The sequence below is a fragment of the Mauremys reevesii genome, linkage group 27 (genome assembly GCF_016161935.1).
Source record: "Mauremys reevesii isolate NIE-2019 linkage group 27, ASM1616193v1, whole genome shotgun sequence".
Taxonomy (NCBI): domain Eukaryota; kingdom Metazoa; phylum Chordata; order Testudines; family Geoemydidae; genus Mauremys; species Mauremys reevesii.
This window is the reverse complement of record NC_052649.1, coordinates 36,913-56,358: the sequence shown is the minus strand read 5'-3', so window position 1 is coordinate 56,358 and position 19,446 is coordinate 36,913. Positions and strand designations below refer to the sequence as shown.

The 19,446-nt window shown below is 57.0% G+C and overlaps 1 protein-coding gene across 4 annotated transcripts; it reads right to left on the bottom strand.

The window, feature by feature from the left end:
* Positions 1 to 1,126: 1,126 nt before the first annotated feature.
* LOC120392226 lies at positions 1,127 to 10,144 on the bottom strand. Of its 4 annotated transcripts, XM_039516883.1 has the most exons (10): positions 10,017 to 10,144; positions 9,221 to 9,340; positions 7,540 to 7,644; positions 6,869 to 7,012; positions 5,857 to 6,069; positions 5,136 to 5,236; positions 4,111 to 4,282; positions 3,666 to 3,836; positions 2,804 to 2,882; positions 1,127 to 2,072 (listed from the first exon to the last, which is right to left on the bottom strand). In XM_039516883.1, the coding sequence occupies exons 1-10, from the start codon at positions 10,108 to 10,110 to the stop codon at positions 1,160 to 1,162; spliced, it is 2,112 nt and encodes a 703-aa protein (XP_039372817.1). In that variant the 5' UTR covers positions 10,111 to 10,144; the 3' UTR covers positions 1,127 to 1,159. The 4 variants fall into 4 exon arrangements, with proteins under 4 accessions (XP_039372817.1, XP_039372820.1, XP_039372818.1 ...); XM_039516886.1 differs by lacking the exon at positions 3,666 to 3,836; XM_039516884.1 differs by lacking the exon at positions 5,136 to 5,236 and having other exon boundaries at positions 5,870 to 6,069.
* Positions 10,145 to 19,446: the final 9,302 nt, after the last annotated feature.

The following is a 19,446-nucleotide window of genomic DNA, read 5'->3' as shown; positions in this document are numbered from 1 at the left end:
CTGCTAGAGCTGGATTGCAAACTGGACTCGCTCTCTCTATCCCAAGAGGAACCAAACCCAGCCCTGCTTTTGGATCTGGAGCTCCATGGGCAGACTGGGGCCTTCTCTGCTCCACCATGAAGTTTCCCCATATAAAAAGTTGGCTGGGTCTCTCTCTCCCTTCCTAGGGGTGGGACTAACTTGTACTTGTTGGGAGCAAACTTTGTACAGGGCCAAGCCCTGGCCGGTTATGCTGCTCTGCTGCCCTCTCCTGGTCCCTTTGAGAACTTCAGGCAACCGGGCCAAGGAATTTGCTTTCAAATTGAGAAGAAATTCTTCTTCTTGGAAGATCTGAAGGTGGGAAGCCGCTCTGACATCGCTGAGCTGGTGTGGCGGCAAAGGCTAAGCCCAAAGGAGAGCGGGTCAGGTCCTAAACTAAGCACAATCACCTTCCCCAGTCCCCACCTAGCAATCAGTGCAGAAACCCCAAACCTCGGGACACCCTGTTCTCTGCCCGAGGCCTTGCCTTGTCCACAGGAAGTGTCTGTGTACAAGGGCCCAGAGACACGGGAGCAGGCAGGACGCACCCATCCCATAGGCTGCAGGGAAAGGATCCCGCCAGATGCGCTCAGCTGACCCCAAAGAACAGCCCTGCTCAAAACTCAAACCTTCCTTGCGGGTGCCCCGGTAGGAGACAGACGTGTTTCCATGGTAACGCTGCGGCGCGCCGGAGTATCTTCAGCCCACCACTGGAGAACACTTTTCAGTTTAAGGCTCTGCTCCTGCGGCTGGGGAGCGATTCCTTCCCCCCCCCCGCAGGCGGGGATCAGTTAAACCTTGCATGGAGTCCCCCAAGCCCCGTTCGGATCCAGCTGTGTCTGTGCCTTTGGTCGCCACTGTTTCCAACCTCACCCCGAAGCCCTTTCGAGAAACAAACGAAAGGTCCAGCTCGCTTCTGGCTGTGTAACCTGGGGCGGGACATAGACAGGAGGGGCCCATCTGGAGGGGAAGCGGTGGGAGCCGTCTTTCACCATGGCAGGGATCTGCACATGCAGGGAGCCTGTGCTACCCCCGGGGCTCAACCCCCACCTTGGCTTCGCCCGCAGACGCTTCAGCCAGCTATTCAAACAGACACCGAGGAGCTCCATTTGCTGGGAGAGAAGTGTATTGAGACTGCAAATCACGAGGGACGCCGCGCATTCCCATTGGAGCCGGCTGGGGAGGCGAAGACAGGAGGAGAGGGGAAAACAAACTCCCCATTGCTGAGTTCCTCTGCAGGGGAGGGAGCAGGAGGGAGATCCTCCATGCTGGCCCCAGCGAAGGCACTGGCGCCCTGGGGGATGGTCTCCCCAGGGGCCTTAGCCGCATAGGGAGCTCTGGGTGTGTCCTTGCCAGCCCCTGCAGACGGGCTGCTGGCCAGGGAGACGGTCTTACTGGCAGGTGCTGCAGTGTCGGGGGCCTCCGCAGCGTAGGTAGGTCTGGGTGTGTCCTGCAGGCCAGCCAAGGCAGAGGCACTGGCACCCAGGGGGAGGGTCTCACTGGAAGCTGCAGCACCAGGGGCCCCAAAAGTGTCGGGAGCTCTGGGTGTGTCCCCCATGCCAAGCCCTGCAGCTGGGCTGCTGGCCAGGGAGATGGTCTTGCTGGCAGGTGCTGCAGTGTCAGGGCCCCCCATGGTGTAGGGGCCTCTGGGTGTGTCCTTGCCAGCCCCTGAAGATGGGCTGCTGGCCAGGGAGATGGTCTTGCTGGCAGGTGCTGCAGTGTCAGGGCCCCCCATGGTGTAGGGGCCTCTGGGTGTGTCCTTGCCAGCCCCTGAAGATGGGCTGCTGGCCAGGGAGATGGTCTTGCTGGCAGATGCCACAGTGTAGGGGTCCCCAGTAGCGTACGGGCCTCCGGGTGTGTCCTCCAGGCCAGCCCCTGCAGATGCACTCCTGGCCGGTGGGAGAGTCTCACGGGCAGTTGCAGCAGCGTCGGGGGGCCTGGCGGCATAGGGGGCTTTGGGTGCATGTGCCCCAGTTGCTGTCACCGCTGTCCCTCCAAAGGCCCGTGGGGGCGTTCTCTGTTTCTGGCGGCAGCGATGGCACCAGAAGCAGCCCCTGCGCAGAGGAGAGAGAGACTCCCATGGACCCACGTGGGGGAAACGGGGGCTAATGCAAGGAACCACTGTGCACAGACTGTGGCCAGCCCCTGTACGTACATCTCCCCCGTGTCCCAGAGCTCCCGCGTGCGCAGCACTCACACGCTGGGCCAGGATCCCCAAGCCAAGCCTCCCCCCTGCCCCAAATTCACCCGCACACCCCGAGCTTTGCCACGCAGGAGGTGGGGAGAGAAAGGGACCGGAGGGAAGACCCCGGGGGCTGCCCGCGTGAGAGACAAGCTCTCTCTTCCTTCTTCTGAGCTCCCCGATCCAGCCCTGTGGGTGCCAGCGGGTGGACAGAGGCGGGGCAGCCAGCCGAGGGCAGCTCCAGGTGAGCAACTGAGACTGGAGATGTCCAGAGTGAGGAGCTGGGGAGGGGGTGAAGGTTCAGGGCCTGGCAGCTTCTTCCTAGCGTCTGAAGGCCCCTCTCCAATGGCCAAGGCAGCTCCAAAGATTTCCTCACCCACAGGCCCCCAGTGCTCCTGCCTTTAATGGACCCCCCTGCATCCCCTCCCCGGCTCTTCCATTCACACACTCAGCAGCACCAAGACTCGCCAGCCCCCTGGTGCGAAAGGGAGATGGGTCCCTGGGTGGAGCTGAGGGCCCCACCCCCAAACAGCCCCTCTCCTGTTCAGAGGCGCGCCCCGGCCCTCTCCCAGGCAACGCGGCGTGACGCCCGCCCAGACTCACAAGATAATGAGGCAGGAGCAGCCGAGCGGTGGCAAGAGGATGATGAGAACCATGACCGGGATCCTGAGCGGGACGGGGACTGCAGGGGGCGACAGAGAGACGTCGTTGGGGGGTGTCACCGAGGGCCCAAGCGTGGGCGACGTGGGGGGCAGGAGCAAAGGGGTGGTGGAGGCCCTGAGTGGGGAAGCCAGGGTCCTGCTATGCATACTTTACAGACCGGGGATGAACAATGTCGGCAACATAATTAACGCCAGGTGGGGTGGTGAGAAATATCTTGGTGCGGGGAGGCACAGGCGGGGGATACGGTAATGTTGTGAGTGGGGCCCAAGCCCCCCAACACTCCCTGCTATGAGCCAGAAACACCCAAGAGGTGGCTGCCACCAACACGGGCTCCTCAACCTCCTGGGCATGGGGCAGGCGGAGAGGGCGGGCGGCCAGGGCTGCTGCTACCCCAGAGTCAGAGCTGCCACCTCACCGGCAGGGAGAGACTCCAGAGGGCCGGAAAGGGGCTCCCGGGGGTGAATAAAGAGCAGAGGCCTCAGCCATGGCCAGGGGGCAGTGACAGCGAGAGGGAAGGGACTGGGGTTCTCTGATCCCGCTGGGGAATCAGCTGCCCTGAGAATGTGGGGGGAAGAGAGGAGTTGTCTGTCGCCAGGGGAACCCCAGAGGGTGCAGAATGGGACACACAGAGAGGGGGTCTCTGGCAGGGCCCCCGGCAAGGCACGTGGGATCTGCCCAGTGAATGTTGGGGTCCGATCTGCCCTGGGGGGTCAGGTGGGAGCACCCGACTCCTCTCCCCTCCCAGCGCCTGCCCTGGGATCCGCCCTGCGGCTCGGGGTGCAGGTACGGTACCGGTACGCACCTTCCTCCTCCACACAATCCCCCGCGGAGGTGGCGCCCGCGGCCCTGGTCACCAGCCCCGCCTTGCACCGGCTGCACACCACCCTGCCGTAGAGCGGGTTAAAGGTGCCGACGGGGCAGGCGGCACATTCGTTGCTCCCGGGCGCGCTGAAGGTGCCTGGCTGGCACAGGACTGGCAGGAGTGAGAAAGCACAAGGGCATTTCAGAGCAGGCAGGTACCCGGGGAAGGAGGGGGTCACACCCAGGGTGGGCCCTGGAGTGCCAGGAGCTCAAAGTGGTCGTTTGCTCCCCTACACCCGCCAGCCCTGGCAGCTGCAGGTACAGAATTACACTGCCTGAGGCTCCTAAAGGGGCCAAGGGCATGGGGCAGTCCCTGGGGGGGAGAGGCCAGGGACAGAGGGGCAGCCCCGGGGGGAAGGGGGAGGGAAGGGGGTTGCGGGGCTCACTGCAGCAGTCAGGACACGTCTCCAGCTGCAGGGACAGCCCGTAGCCTCCTGCACAGCGCTCTGTCTTCAGGAAGCTAGTGAAGCGGTTGCTGAAGATGGCGCGGGGGGCGCCGCCCCCGGTGATGGGGAAGGGCCCATGCTCCTCCAGGAACCTGGTCATGGTGAGCTTGGCCTGAGTGGGAGCAGAGCAGATGGTGAGGGGGAGGGCCTGGGCGGGGGACGACAGTAATGACTGGGAGGGGGAGGGCTCAGAGGGGGGGCTACAGTAATGACTGGGAGGGGGAGGGCCCGGGAGAGGGGATACAGTAATGACCAGGATGGGGAGGTCCCGGCAGGGGGAATACAGTAATGACTGGGAGGGGGAGGGCCCAGGTGGGGGGAATACAGTAATGACTGGGAGTGGGAGGGCCCAGGTGGGGGAATGCAGTAATGACTGGGAGGGGGAGGTCCAGGCAGGGGGAATACAATAATGACCGGGAGGGGGAGGTCCAGGCAGGAGGGATACAGTAATGACTGGGAGGGGAGGGCCCGGGCAGGGGGAATACAGTAATGACTGGGAGGGGAGGGCTCGGGTAAGGGGATACAGTAATGACCAGGAGAGGCAGGTCCAGGCTGGGGGAATACAGTAATGACCGGGAGGGGAGGGCCCGGACAGGGGAAATACAGTAATGACCGGGAGGGGAGGGCCCGGGCAGGGGAATACAGTAATGACCGGGAGGGGAGGGCCCGGACAGGGGAAATACAGTAATGACCGGGAGGGGAGGGCCCGGGCAGGGGGAATACAGTAATGACCGGGAGGGGAGGGCCCGGGCAGGGGGAATACAGTAATGACCGGGAGGGGAGGGCCCGGGCAGGGGGAATACAGTAAAGACGCAGAGGAGGAAGACACAGACAGAGGACAGGTTAACATTGCGAGGGGAGCCTGACCAGGAGATACCTTAACATTCAGGTGCTGGAGGGCCCAGGTGGGGGATGGCGTGTGTGTCCTCCACCCCCCACTCATCCCCCTGCCCCCAGCGACTCACCTGCAGCAGGTTGTTCCTGACCGCCGCACGGTAACAGTTTATGACCAGTGTCTGGTTGTGGGGGTTGCAGAGTTTATCCCACTGCGGCCCAAAGGGGGAGACTAGAGAACAGAGATGACCTGATGCAGCTCAGACTCTGGCCTAACCCGGCAGAACACCGTCTCCAGCTGACGGAGCAGCCCAGCCCAGCCCAGCCACAACCAATGGGACCAGTTAACGGGGTAACTAGCTCTTTACACATAAGACACCGCGGTGCCTGGCATGTGACCTCCTCGTAACTCAGTGATGCAGAGCAATTATACACTGCTGAGCTCAGGAAGCTGGTGCTAGAACCCAGGAGTCCTGGCTCCCCGCACCCTCTGGTCTAACCACTAGATCCCACACCACTGCCAGAGCTGAGACGAGAACCCAGCAGTCCTGACTCCCAGCCCTCCTGCCTAGCCCACTAGACCCTACTCCCTTCCTAGAGCTGTGGAAAGGCCCCAGGAGTCCTGGCTCCCAGCCCAGCTCACTAGACTCTACTCCCTTCCTAGAGCCATGGAAAGAAGAACCCAGGAGTCCTGGTTCTCAGCCCCCCGCTCTAACCCACTCAACCCCACTCCTCTTCCAGCGCTGGGGATAGAACTCCGGAGCCCTGGTTCCCTGGCCCGTGCCCTGCCTCTGTCTTTCCAGAGGCGGTTCCCCGAGGACCCTGCCATCACAGTTCCTTCTGGGTTTCTACCTTGGAATTGTACCTGGAGGTTGAACTCATCCCAGGGCTCCTGCAGGGTGGGGAAGCAGGAGGACTTGCTGAGCACAAGCTGGCAGTGCTGGGCAGAGGCCACCCGGCCCAGGGCCTCCTGCAGAGACCACAGGAACCTCCTCCTCAGCGCCTCCTGGCAGAGCCGGCTCCGGAAGACAAGCAGGGCCTCCAGACCACCGCGCACGTGGTAGGCTGCCGGAGGGAGAGAGCGCGGGGTCACCACTGTCCCACAAGCTCCCCACCGCCCTCCTGGGCAGACGGGAACGGGGTTTGCAGGAGGACCCCAAGTCTCCTACAGCCTCCTGTCCCACGCTATAGAGCTAGGGTGTGGGGGGACCCAGTGCCTGCCCTGCCCCTCTCCCGGATCTTCCCTCACCGAGAGATTTAAACCCGACCCTGCCCCTCCACTTCATGGAGCTGACAAGGGTCTCCTATGGCCACCTTCCCCCCTCTGCTATGGGGCTCAGTCCCCTCACGGCCCACCCTGCCCCTCACCTCCATGGGGTTCAGTCCCCCCATGGCCTACCCTGACCCTCCCCTCCGTGGGGCTCAGTCCCCCCATGGCCTACCCTGCCCCTCACCTCCATGGGGTTCAGTCCCCCCATGGCCTACCCTGCCCCTCACCTCCATGGGGCTCAGTCCCCTCACGGCCCACCCTGCCCCTCCCCTCCGTGGGGCTCAGTCCCCCCATGGCCACCCTGACCCTCCTCTCCGTGGGGCTCAGTCCCCCCCTGGCCCACCCTGACCCTCCCCTCCGTGAGGCTCAGTCCCCTCATGGCCCACCCCTCCCCTCCCCTCCGTGGGGCTCAGTCCCCCCATGGCCACCCTGCCCCTCACCTCCATGGGGTTCAGTCCCCCCATGGCCTACCCTGACCCTCCCCTCTGTGGGGCTCAGTCCCCCCATGGCCACCCTGACCCTCCTCTCCGTGGGGCTCAGTCCCCCCACAGCCCGCCCTGCCCCTCCGTGGGCCCAGCTGGAAGCAGGTCTCACCCAGGACTGTGTAGTGGAAGGTTTGAGCCCTCGGGACTCTGTGCTCCTTGTAGGAGACGGTGCAGGAGTAATTCCCACTGCTGCCGCCCTGGAAGTGCCGGAAGCTGAGGGCTCCCTGGGCGCTGACTGAGGGCGACTGGGACTCTAGTGCCGGGGAGAGAGAGGGGGGATGAGCCCCAGAAAGGGGTCACCCCAGGCTGAGCTGCCCCCCCAGGGCCTGCACTGGCGTTGTTCTATCTGGGCCCCTCGAGCATCTCTGCCCTTCTCTTTCCGCGTGAGGGGATTAAAGGGGAGTGTCAGCCCCCCACGTATTCCCAGGGTATAGCCAGAGCCGTGCCCCTTGCTGTATAAACACTCACAGCTAACGTGGTGTCCTGAGCTCTCCCAGCCCCCCCCCCCCGGGCACACCCAGCAGATCCCCCCTTGACAGACTACTCAGCCCTGATCTTCCCTGAGAGGATGGGGGGGGGGGATCACCCTGTTCTGAACCATCCCAACCCCGCAAACCTTGTGGTGCCCTCCCCCCACCCCTCTTCATCACACGCCCAGAGGTGGGCAGAGCTCTTTGCCAGGCACATGCCCTTTTCCCTTTTCACCCTCCCTCTCTCCAGCCATCTCAGCGGCTCACCCCTGAGTGGAGCGGGGCTCGGTGGGAAGAGAATGGGCCTCACCTCTCCTGTCCCGGGCCCATCGGTAGGTGGGGTTCGTCACATGCATCTCCTTAGGGCTGCAGGGCAGGGAGTATTCAGTGGCGTCCATGTGGATGAAGATGGGGACTAGGACAGAGAGGGAGAGAATCCTAGAAAGGTGGGACTGGAAGGGACCTCGAGAGGTCATCTAGTCCAGTGGTTTTCCACCTTTCCAGATGACGGGACCCCTCGCAGGAGTCTGATTTGTCCTGCGCTCCCGAAGTTTCACCTCACTTAAAAATGACTTGCTTGCAAAATCAGACATCAAAATACGAAAGTGTCATAGCGCACTTGTACTGACAAACGGCTGACATTCTCATTTTACCATATAATTATGAAATAAATCAATTGCAATATTAATATTGTACTTACATTTCAGGGTCTAGTATATAGAGCGGTATAAGCAAGTGTTGACAGTATGAAATTTTAGTTTGTACAGTAAAAGCTGTGTTATCTGGCACTATACCAACCGGAAGGTTTATAGTTCAGTTGGTGCAGGGCTAGCAGGCTCCCTACCTGGCTCTGCGTGGCTCCCTAGCAGGGGCGACATGTCCCTGTTGCTCCTAGGCGGAGGAACGGCCACGGGGGCTCTGTCTGCTGCTCCCACCCCATTCCAAGCACTGGATCCACAGCTCCCTTTGGCTGGGAACCGTGGCCAATGGGAGCTGCAGGGGTGGCACTTGTGGGCGGAGGCAGCGTGCAGAACTGCCTGGCCATGCCTCTGCCTAGGAGCAGCAGGGACATGTCGCTGCTTGCGGGGAGCCAGCTGAGGTGAGTGCCACCTGGATACGGCACCCCAAAACCCCTCCTGTGCCCCAATCCCCTGCCCTCATCCCGCTCCTGCACCCAAACTCCCTCCCAGAGCCCACGCCCCGCACCCCCTCCCGTGCCCCAACCCCTTGCCCCAAGCCCCGTCCCGCACCCAAACTCCCTCCTTCCATTGTTAATTCTTAGTTAGTCAGACTTTTTGACTAACCGGCGCCCCCCCTTCCCCCAACATGCTGGATAACAAAGCTTTTACTGTACTGACTTCACTAGTGCTTTTTATGTAGCCTATTGTAAAACTAGGCAAATATCTAGATGAGTTGATGTACCCCCTGGAAGATGTCTGAGTACCCCCAGGGGTACATGTACCCCTGGTTGAGAACCTAGTCCAGTCTCCTGAACTCAAGGCAGGACTACATAATAACTAGACCATCCCTGACAGGTGTTTGTCACCTGCTCTTACAAAACCCTGGTGACAGATTCCACAGCTTCCATAGGTAACTTGTTCCAGTGCTTAACCGCCCTGACAGTTAGGAAGTTTTTCTTAATGTCCAACCTAAACCGCCCTTGCTGCAATTTAAGCCCATGAAGAAGTGGGGGTCAGGGCAGGTACATCGGGGTGTTGGGGGCAGGACCAGAGCATGGGAGACCAGGGAAGCCTCAGATGCAGCCCAGGGACAGGGAGGGGAAAGGACAGGGTCCATCCAGGCCCAGACTGGTGCAGGGGAGACACACCCATCAGGGCAGGAGTGGGGGAACCTCCCAGGCCAGGGGCTGCTTCTCTTTCTTGGGCCACAGGGAAAGACCCTGCACTGTGTCAGCCAGTAGCAGACCAGGCAGGAACCCTGGACCCGCTGTGGGATGGGGATGGGGAACTTTGCAGAGCGACTCCCCTTACCGGTTTGCCCTTCCACACCGAACCCTGCTGGCTGCCTGGGCTCTTCCCCGGCGTTCGCTGTGGTGCCTCGGGTCTCTTGCCCTGGGAGGATGCCCTCATCAGGAGAATAGTCCCTGTAGCCTAGGAAGGAAGCCGAGAGACACAGGCAGTTCTAGTCTCGTCTCAGTAACAGGCTCCTCGGGTGGGAGAGATGCAGGCAGAGCAAAGCCCACTCTTGGGGCGTAGGCTTTGCCACTGTCTGGGGTAGGTCCCACAAAACCTGGGACGAACGCACTGGGTGCAGCACAGAGAGGCACAGTCACTGTCCCAAGGCGGTTATAGTCTGGATCAGACAGGGAACAGCTGAGGCTCAGACCCAGCTCACGAGGGGGTGCCCAGCAGGGGGGGAGGGCATTTCATCCCCTCCCACAAGGTGCTCAGATGGGGTTGCCACGTCAGGCCCACCGGATGAGGGCTGCCCAGACTGGGTCCGGTTTCCAGCCCAGCCCCCAGGTGGGGCTCAGATGGGGGTCCCGTCTCAGAGCCGGGCATGCCCACGTGCTGAGCGGTGCCATCACACAGGCTTGCTGCTCCTGCCCAGCAGCGCTCACACCTCCCCTGGGCTCTGCCGGGTGCCAGGCCAGCCGGGGCTCCTGTAACGTTGCAGGGACGGGCGGAGAGGGGCACGTTGCTGAGCTCTCTGACTGGGCACTGCCTTGAGGGGGTCCCAGCCTGGCACCTCTCCAAGGGCACTGGGCCAGGCTGAGGCCCCAATGTGCTGTGAACCCTTAAAAGGGAAAAGTATCCCCCACGTTACCTGAGCAACGACAAAGCATTAGAGCCAGGATCCCCAGGGCCCCTGAGACCCAGGGGCCCCTGCGGCCCAGCCAGAAGTGGGGAGCACAGAGCATCCCGCAGCCCCTCACCCTGCTCCGCTGCTCAGAGTATGTGGTCCCGGTTACCGTGGTGATGAGGGACCCCCCCTTGTGATGTCGCAGAGTCACTGCAGCCTCTGGTGTCCTCGGGCCCCTCAGCCCCCACCTCTCTATGGGGATCAGTCTCCCAGCCCCCATCTCTCTGTGGGGATTGGGCCACCTGTCTCCTTGTGGGGACCAGCCCCCACCTCTCTATGGAGACAGTCCCCCCCCCCCCCCTCTCCGTGGGGGGGGGGCCTCCTCTGTCCTTGTGTGGGACCCAGCCCATCCCCAGCCTCATCTCCCATCTCTCCGTGGGATTGGGCTCAGCATCCATCTCTCTGTGGGGATTGGGCCCTCTGTCTCCTTGTGGTGACCAGCCCCCATCGCTCTATGGGGATCAGTTCCCCTCAGCCCCCATCTCTCTGTGGGTATTGCCCTCCCGTTACATTGTAGGAACCAGTCCCATTCCCTGCCTCTCTTTGAGGATCATTCTCCCCCGCAACTCCCTGTGGGGATCAGCCCTCATCCCCACGTCGGGGCTTGGCGGGTGAAATGCAGGTAGAATTATGTCCAAAGATATGGGGAGGCCCATTCCCGGGGAGGGGGGACAGGAACATGGAGTGGAGCTGGGCACACCTGGCGGGAGCCTGAGGCCCCGGGGTACATTATAGCCCCAAGGGGAGGCCCTCAGGACACCTCAAGCTGCTGGTGGAAGCCCTGGGGGGAGGTGGAGGCTGCCTAGGGGGTCATTGGCATGCAGAGAAACAGCGAGGGGCAGGTCGATGCACAGTGTGGGAGCTGGGGTCTCTGGGGGTCTCAGGCCACCGGAACAGGCCCAGGGAACACCTAGAAAACAGGAGGGGCATGTTTAGACTCCCAGGGAGGGAACTTGCATCCCTGGGGGAGCTCGTGGCCATAGAGGGAGCCCCTGAGAAACTGGTGAGGGGAGAGGTGACAGATGTATATGCAGAGTGAGCTGGAAAAAAGAGGGGCCTAAGCCCTAAGCCCCCTCCTGCACTCTGAACCCCTCATCCCCAGTCCCAGCCCAGAGCCCGAACCCCCAGCCGGATCCTGCACCCCCTCCTGCACCCCAACCCCCACACTCTCCTCCTTCACTCTGAACCCCTCATCCCCAGTCTCAGCCCAGAGCCCGAACCCCCAGCCGGATCCTGCACCCCCTCCTGCACCCCAACCCCCTGCTCCAGCCCCGTGAAAACGAGCGAGTGAGTGAGGGTGGGGGAGGTGTAACATTTGATAGACCAGCTTTTTCACATAGTGGGACTGGGATTATTAAAACTGCTTCAAAATGTTAAAGAAAACCATTTTTGAAAAATTTCCCCATAGAAAATGAAGAACAATTATAAATGGAAAAATTAAAGTTTTTCTGTTAAAAATACAGTATTTTTTAGAGTGCAAAAGTAAAATATGGTCAAAGAATAAAGCATACGAAATATGGTAGAGATTTTTGATAAATATTTTTTGATAAATATTTCCAGAAAAAATGGAAAATCATAAAAACTCACACATTGAAAATGATTTTTAAAATGTTTACTCTCCCCCTATGTTTCAACCACTTTTGAATGGAGGCAGTGCCCATGTCTGCTAAGGGCTGCCTGTGGCGCAGGCGCTGGCTTCCTCCAGGCTCTGTTTGCTTTTTTTGTAACAGTATTGCATTGTTGACTCATATTTAGTTTGTGGTCCAGTCTAACCCACCGATCCTTCCTACGCAGTCATTTCCCATGTGTGCAACTGATTGTTCCTTCTTAAGCGGAGGACTTTGCCTTTGTCCTTGTTGAATTTCATCCTATTTATTTCAGACCATTTCTCCAGTTTGTCAAGATCATCTTAGTTTGCAGGTTGGATATTAGGAGGAACATTCTAAGGGTATGTCTACACTACCCGCCGGATTTGGGGGTAGCGATCGGTTTATCGGGTTTCGATATATCGCGTCTCATCTAGATATATATCGATCCCTGAATGCGCTCCCGTCAAATCCCCGCTATACTAGGGGGTAGCGGAGTCGACAGGGCGAGCTGCGGCCATCGATCCCACACCGGGAGCACGGGAGGTAAGTCGAAATAAGATTCTTCGATTTCAGCTACGCTATTCCCGTAGCTGAAGTTGCATATCATACGTCGACTCTGCCCCCTAGTATAGACCAGGCCTAACTCAGGATAGTTAAGGTCTGGAGCATGTTATCTAGGGAAACTGTGGAATCCCTGCCATTGGAGGTTTTTAAGAAGAGGTGAGACAAACACCTGTCAGTGGTGGCCTAGGTATATTTAATCCTGCCCCAGTGTGAGGCGGTAGACTGACCTCTGGAAGTCCCTTGCGGCCCTACATCCCTGTGATTCTACGATACCCATTGCATTAGATCTATTCAAGTTTCACTTTCTGCTACTTTCTGAACAGAAATCATTTAGGAGGAAAAAAAAACCCCTATGATCTGACGCAGGGCATGGCATTTTTAAATTTTAACTCATTTTAAACGAGTGTCTTTCCTTGTGAATTCTCAGAGAACACGTTGGGCATTCATGGGACACGGCTGGAACTCTGGGGAGAGGCTGGCTTATCCTTCAGACATGACAAAGAGGTTGAATCCTGCTTTAAATGCAAACCTCAGCCTTAAGTACGAAGCGGAGACGGCCACCTCCATAGTAAAACGCTCTGTATAGAGATTCATTTTCTCTGCTCAACACATTTGTTATTCATTTGCTTGTCTTGAAGAGGCGACTGTAGCTGCATGAATAAATGGATTGAAAGATCATCTCATTTCTCTGTGGATTCTGCCTCCCTCTGCTGCTGGAATTCAGGCATCCTGGATTTCTAAGGGTTTTTTGGAGACAGAGGCACCCTATTATTATATTGTTTATTGCAGTAAGGGCGTGTCTACGTTGCAATTAAAATCCTGCAGCTGGCCGACTCCGGTTCACAAGACTCAGGCTAAGGGACTGTTTAACTGTAGCGTAGGTGTTTGGGTTCAGGCTAGAGACTGGGCTCTAGGAGCTGTGTGCTGGGAAGGTCCCAGAACTTGGTCTGCAACACAGGCCCAGAAATCTGCGCTACAATTAAACAGCCCAAGCCGACCACGGGTGTCTAATTGCAATGTAGACATACCCCTAGTGAGGTGTCTGAGGTAACACACCGAATCTGGGATAGAGCAGGGACTTTAACCCAGGTCTTTTGCAGCCTCTAACCACTGCACCGTCCTTCCCCTAGCAGCCCTCACCATGTCTCCACGCCACTGAAGTCACTGTACATAGGGGGGATCCCCTGAGAGGCCCCTTGGAAGCCAGAGCTGAGTGCTCCTACACCAGCCTCTAGTTCTCTCCTCGGTGCAATTCAAGGTCATTGAGTTTCAGGCCAGAAGCGGGCACCAGCTCATTTAGTTGGATCTGTCTGTCCCAGGCCACTAAAGCCCATCCGTGTCCCCGTGTTGGATTTAGGGTGACCAGATGTCCTGATTTTATAGGGACAGTCCTGATTTTTGGGTCTTTTTCTTATATAGGCTCCTATTACCCCCCACCCCCTGTCCCGATTTTTCACATTTGCTGTCTGGTCACCCTAGTTGGATTAGACAGTGGTTGCGGCCCACTCAGCACACAGCTGTGGCCCATGTGACATCCTCAGGGCCATACAGGTAGTATTGGAATCGGCCCACATGACACATATGTGGCCCACAATGGTAAATAGGTTGAGACCCACTGGATTAGACTAAAGTATCACAGCCCTCAGGAGACTAAACTCTTGTGTGCCGCAGGCAATGCCTAGGAGGGACCGAGGTGCACTAGTGCCCAAGGTACCTGCCCAGGTGTTATCTGCTCACAAAACCTTCTACGCTTTGGGTCCTGGCTAGCGGACAGATGCCCTCTCCTCCTACGTGCTGCTGGGAGTGTTGAGATCGGCTCAGCTGCTTCGCAAAGAGGCCCTAGGCCTGAGTGGCTGGGGACTGAGCATTCGCTGGGGTTCTGGAACGTGGCTCAGCGAAGCCGGAGTCTGTTACCTTTCAGAGCACAGCCCGAGGCCAGTCTCATTTCTCAGCATGTCTCCTGGGGGCTTGGGGGTGGGGAACGTGCTTCGTTTCTCCTGGGTGTGGGGTGGGGCGGCTTGTGGTCTCATTTAACTTGCCTTTACATGGGCGTAAGCCTTGGCTTGCAGCGACTCACTGTTACAGACTAGGGACCGAATGGCTAGGAAGCAGTTCTGCAGAAAAGGACCTAGGGGTTACAGTGGACGAGAAGCTGCATATGAGTCAACAGTGTGCCCTTGTTGCCAAGAAGGCTAATGGCATTTTGGGCTGTATAAGTAGGGGCATTGCCAGCAGATCAAGGGATGTGATCATTTCCCTCTATTCGACATTGGTGAGGCCTCATCTGGAGTACTGTGTCCAGTTTTGGGCCCCACACTACAAGAAGGATGTGGAAAAATTGGAAAGAGTCCTGCAGAGGGCAACAGAAATGATTAGGGGGCTGGAGCACATGACTTATGAGGAGAGGCTAAGGGAACTGGGATTGTTTAGTCTGCAGAAGAGAAGAATGAGGGGGGATTTGATAGCTGCTTTCAACTAACTGAAAGGGGGTTCCAAAGAGGATGGATCTAGACTGTTCTCAGTGGTACCTGATAACAGAACAAGGAGTAATGGTCTTAAGTTGTAGTGGGGGAGGTTTAGGTTGGATATTAGGAAAAACTTTTTCACTCAGAGAGTGGTGAAGCACTGGAATGGGTTCCCTAGGGAGGTGGTGGAATCTCCTTCCTTAGAGGTTTTTAAGGTCAGGCTTGACAAAGCCCTGGCTGGGATGATTTAGTTGGGGACTGGTCCTGCTTTGAGCAGGGGTTGGACTAGATACCTCCTGAGGTCCCTTCCAACCCTGATATTCAGTGATTCTATGACTCCTGACTTACCCCGGTGTGTGAAAGGTCCGAGTGCAGCCTGTCTGCTGGGCACAGCGTGACCCGGAGGACCATTGGTGGCTCACTTCTCTGTGTCGGCGGCTCTTGTCAGGCCTGACACACTCACAACACATAACACGCTGTCATAATCTGTAGGTAAAAGGAGCCGTGTAAGATATCAACTGGAAAACGAATAACTCACTGATCATTAATATTCATGCATGATGAACGTGTGGGATGTGTACAAACAAATATGGATATGGCCTAGAATTACGTTCTTAAAATGTGTTTGGCAAGCAATGCATAAGCCCAGGATACCTTAGACAAAGGCCTGTCTATTTGTCTGGCTGACCAGCCTGGTCGTCAGGCAGAGCGTTTGAAGACACTTGGGGTTACAGGACAAGCGGGGACAGCCGCTCACTGCACTGGATTGAACCCCAAAGCATGATGCGCATTGGCCAACAGGACTGACGCACAGCTCGCCAGTTTACGGGCGCGTTACACTTTAAGCACTGGTGGAATAGTTTTAAGTGAATCTCCAGAGAAAAGGCTGGGAACAGTCAAAGCAAGGTTCCAGGTCAGGTTTCTTGTTTTCTGTTTGTTTAGTTCAGGTCAGGGAAATAGAACAAAGGAAGCCAAGCGTAAAGATGAGTTAGCAGCAGAATAGGCAGGGGAAGCGAAGAAGCAGCGGCCGAGCTCTCCAAGAAGCTGGCAGAGCTGCGTGCACAGTGAAGTCCATCAGCAGCTGGTCAGAAGCAATCGGAGCTAGTGGCCGATGCCATGAGGCAGGATGGGGCGTCTGCTCCAAACTGGAGGCCAGCGTGGGTCCCTTTTTTCTCCCATGGGGCATACAGGACACCAAGAGCTGCCGACACTCCGGCTGAGGTAGCAGCGATGGCAGGAGGTCCAGAGCTGCAGCGGAAAAGGTGCTAGTGGAGGAGAGGCGGGGGGAGCTGGAGGCCAGTGTCAGAGTGAGGAGGCAGAGTTGGAGCAACAGATGTCTGCAGATCAGGACAAACGCAGGCAGCTCAGACAGAAGAGGGTCAAGTCACGCCCGTGTAGGAGGGACAGAATGGGGTGTCTGATTGGGGCTAGCAGACACGCAGAGGTGGGTAGATGGACCCCATCACTCTGCCTGTAGCCTGAGCCATTATGGACACTAAAGGTTATTCTGAGATTGGCAGTGTAGGAAGGGTTTTTTCCTTAACGTGTTGTTTTGATTTCTTGACGTAACAGGCTTGATCCCCAGGGCTCAGGCACAAGCCTGCCATAGCCAGACTCAGCAGGGGAAACTGAGTCAGTGCTGAGCATGTCTGTCAAACAGCTACACCTTGCTGAGGCCCAAAAAGCCGCTGAGCGCGGTAAGACACTGGCACAGCGGAGGGCAGCGGTGGGACAGAGCTCCGCTGGCAGCAGGGCAGACTCAGGGTGGTAAGAGATCTGGTTTCACACCGTTTACTGGCGTGGGTGACCAGATGGGGGTAAAACAACTGATGGCTGGGTGGGTCCAGACAGGGAGCTACAGCAGCAGAGCATTTTAAGGCACTCGGGGTTACAGGACAAGCAGCGATACAGGCCCTTTACTGGTCTGAATTGAAACCCCAAAACGTGACACACAGATTTTACACATCAAACAATAAACGTGACATTTTTTTTTAACCTGTACAGCAACCCTCTGCAGTGGATCCTTCTAGAAGCTGGCTACTGAACTGGGTAACACAAGTGCCCTGTGCTGGCTAGCTCCTTCCTCTCCAGCTCATTCAGTGTGTGTGTGTGTGTGTGTGTGTGTGATGCAAGCAGGTGCATTGTGTTACGAAAGCATCCTGTTCTGTGTTTGTACAGGGCCTAGCACTGTGGGGCCCTGCTCCAGCACTGGAGCTCCCAGGAGCCATCCCAATAAACAATAATATTAACGGGGTCCCTCCTTTTCTGCTCTTAGCAGGTCTGGCAGTGAGGAAGCCTCTACTTCCTTATGTTACCAACAAGCCTAGTTAATAGTCCCAAAGAAATTATTCTCTTAGCCTGCTCACCTCAGTGACTACATTAAACAAGTAATTTCAGAGAAGGGTGACTCCAAATTGCAGAGTTTAGCGTGAATCATTAGGAGTGAATTCCTTCAGGATCCCCGTTACTTCACAGTAAATGAGGTTTGCAGCCATACGTATTCAAAGAGAGGGTCTGTGGAGAGGGGTTTCCGTTTCTTCCTTGGATTTGGGTGATTTCACACCACTCAGGAGACTCCTGTTGAGCTTCAGTGGTTGTTTGTCAATACAGCTTGCCCGTTCACTGTCATCACAATTAACCCCTATGATACCGGCCTGTTTAGAGTCATGGGAAGGGAAAGCACCCATACGCCAGACTGGGCAGCTATGGGGAAGAAAAGTGAGAGAGGGAGGGAATCAGCCCTATGGGGGCAGGTTACGGAGAGGATTGGCTACTGCTGGAGAGAGGGACCAACAGCTGGCAAGGGATCAGGGCACTTGTGGGGAGAAGACGGAGGGCCAAGGTGGGCGGCCGGCTCAGCCAATGGCTAACAGGCAGACCCCTCTGATGCAAAGGTGACACTACGAAACTGCAGAGGCGATTGGGTCAAGCCTTCCTTGGGCGCCAGGATGGAGTGACCTCATGCCAGGCATACAGAGGCGATGCTTCCTCCTCCAGAAACAGAAGATCTCTTGGGATGCTGCTACCTGTGAGCTGAAATAGCAGAAGGTGCACAGTAGAGGGCAGCAAATGCTAATTTCTGCGCCGGCACTGAAAGGCGTAGGAAGAGCCTTACTCTGGAGGGATGGTGGAAAATGTTCGGATGGAGGGTTTTCCCATTGGAAAATGATCTTTCATTGGAACAGACATTTCTGCAGGCAGGTGTCGATTTTGACAGAACGCTGTTTGACAAAAAATGAAAAAAACCCACCGATACTGACAAGATCAAACCATTCCTTATTGGCACGGAGCCTTTCGATTGTCCCTGGTGAAAGGCCTTCTCATTTAGCACTGTGTTTTGTTTTGTAAATTATAATTCAACATAAAAGAGAGAGACGCCAAAAGGAGAACAAAAGATTTCGAGTTTATCAAAACGGAACGACTGACCCAAAATGAAACTTTTAAAAAAAAGAATCCTTTTTCATTATTATTCTGATTCATAATGAAAACCAGTTTGGAAATGTCAGACTTCCCCGCCGAATGGAAAGTCCGCGTTTCAACCAGCTCCATTGCTCTGCAGTGCCTGCCTCCAGTGCCACAGACGTGTGTGCTGCTTTGCACACCCAGAGCGAGAGGCTGTTACAGTTGCGTGGTCCAGGGGAACCGGTGTCCCTCTGAATGCGTTTGTTTCTTGCTCCACCGCGGAGCCGCCATCCCATTCTCGCTGCCTGGTTTCTTCAAGACACGATGCCAGTCTTGCCAGAGGAGAAGAAGCAGGCCCTGATCTGTGCCTATGACAGCTGCGGTGGAGTCAGAGAGAGCTCAGCAAGTCAAAAAGCATGCCAGTGCCCGCAAGGCATCCCAGTGCATCGCACCTCAGGACTGGAGACTCAGTGCAAGCATCCAGTGCTTCAACTCTGGTGCAAAACACGCCAGCACTGCCCAGCGCAAAGGGTCCCAGGGTCATTCCGGGGTGCTTTAGGCCGGATTGGATTCTCCCCAAGGCGGGCGTATTTCAGGGGAGAAATGGGGTATCTGCAGCCACGGGTCAGCACACCCTGCTATGTGTGATCTTTCCACACTTCAGAGCAGAGAGTGCAGCGGGAAGAGGGAAGCGTGCCCCTCAGCCCCAGCGCACAGGGGCTACATGCTACCCGAAGGAGAGGGGTGTGCGGTTGAAGTTTGCAGCTCCTGGCTGCCTGAGCAGCATCCCACAGTGGCAAAAGGAGCAGACTGAGTGATGCACCCTTTTGCTGCACTCCAGCGGAAAAATAATAATAAATAAAATAATATATGGAGATACACCTATCTCATAGAACTGGAATAGACCTTACAAGGTCATTGAGTCCAGCCCCCTGCCTTCACTAGCAGGACCAAGTACTGATTTTGCCCCAGATCCCTAAGTGCCCCCCTCAAGGATTGAACTCACAAGCCTGGGTTTAAGAGGCCAGTCCTCAAACCACAGAGCATATGGAGGGCACATCTGCTGAGAATGACCCACAACTAGTCCTGCAGAAGATTGAGCGACCAGGCAATCCAGCATGGCTTTTCCATCTCTTACATCTGCGATTCTCACGAGCTGGGAGAAGCTCTGAGTTGAATATCGGTGCCTCCCCAGGGACTTCTCCTCGATCCCTTTTTAAACCAGCCTAGCAGATCACTGTGTGTATTGGGATTAGAGCACATGGCACTTCAACATATACAGCTGCCCTGGCGCATTCTGCAATGTCCCCGTTAAACCATGGCTCCAGTTGGGCACGTCAAGACTGTCAGAGGTGTCATTAGCAATGCTGGGGA

Coding starts and splice junctions, on each gene's coding strand:
- LOC120392226 (XM_039516883.1), bottom strand. CDS start 10,110: ATGCTCTGTGCTCCCCACTTCTGGCTGGGCCGCAGGGGCCCCTGGGTC. Junction 7,645..9,220: donor CGGTGTGGAAGGGCAAACCG/GTAAGGGGAGTC, acceptor TCTCTGTCCTAG/TCCCCATCTTCATCCACATG. Junction 6,070..6,868: donor CTTCCACTACACAGTCCTGG/GTGAGACCTGCT, acceptor TCCCTCCGGCAG/CCTACCACGTGCGCGGTGGT.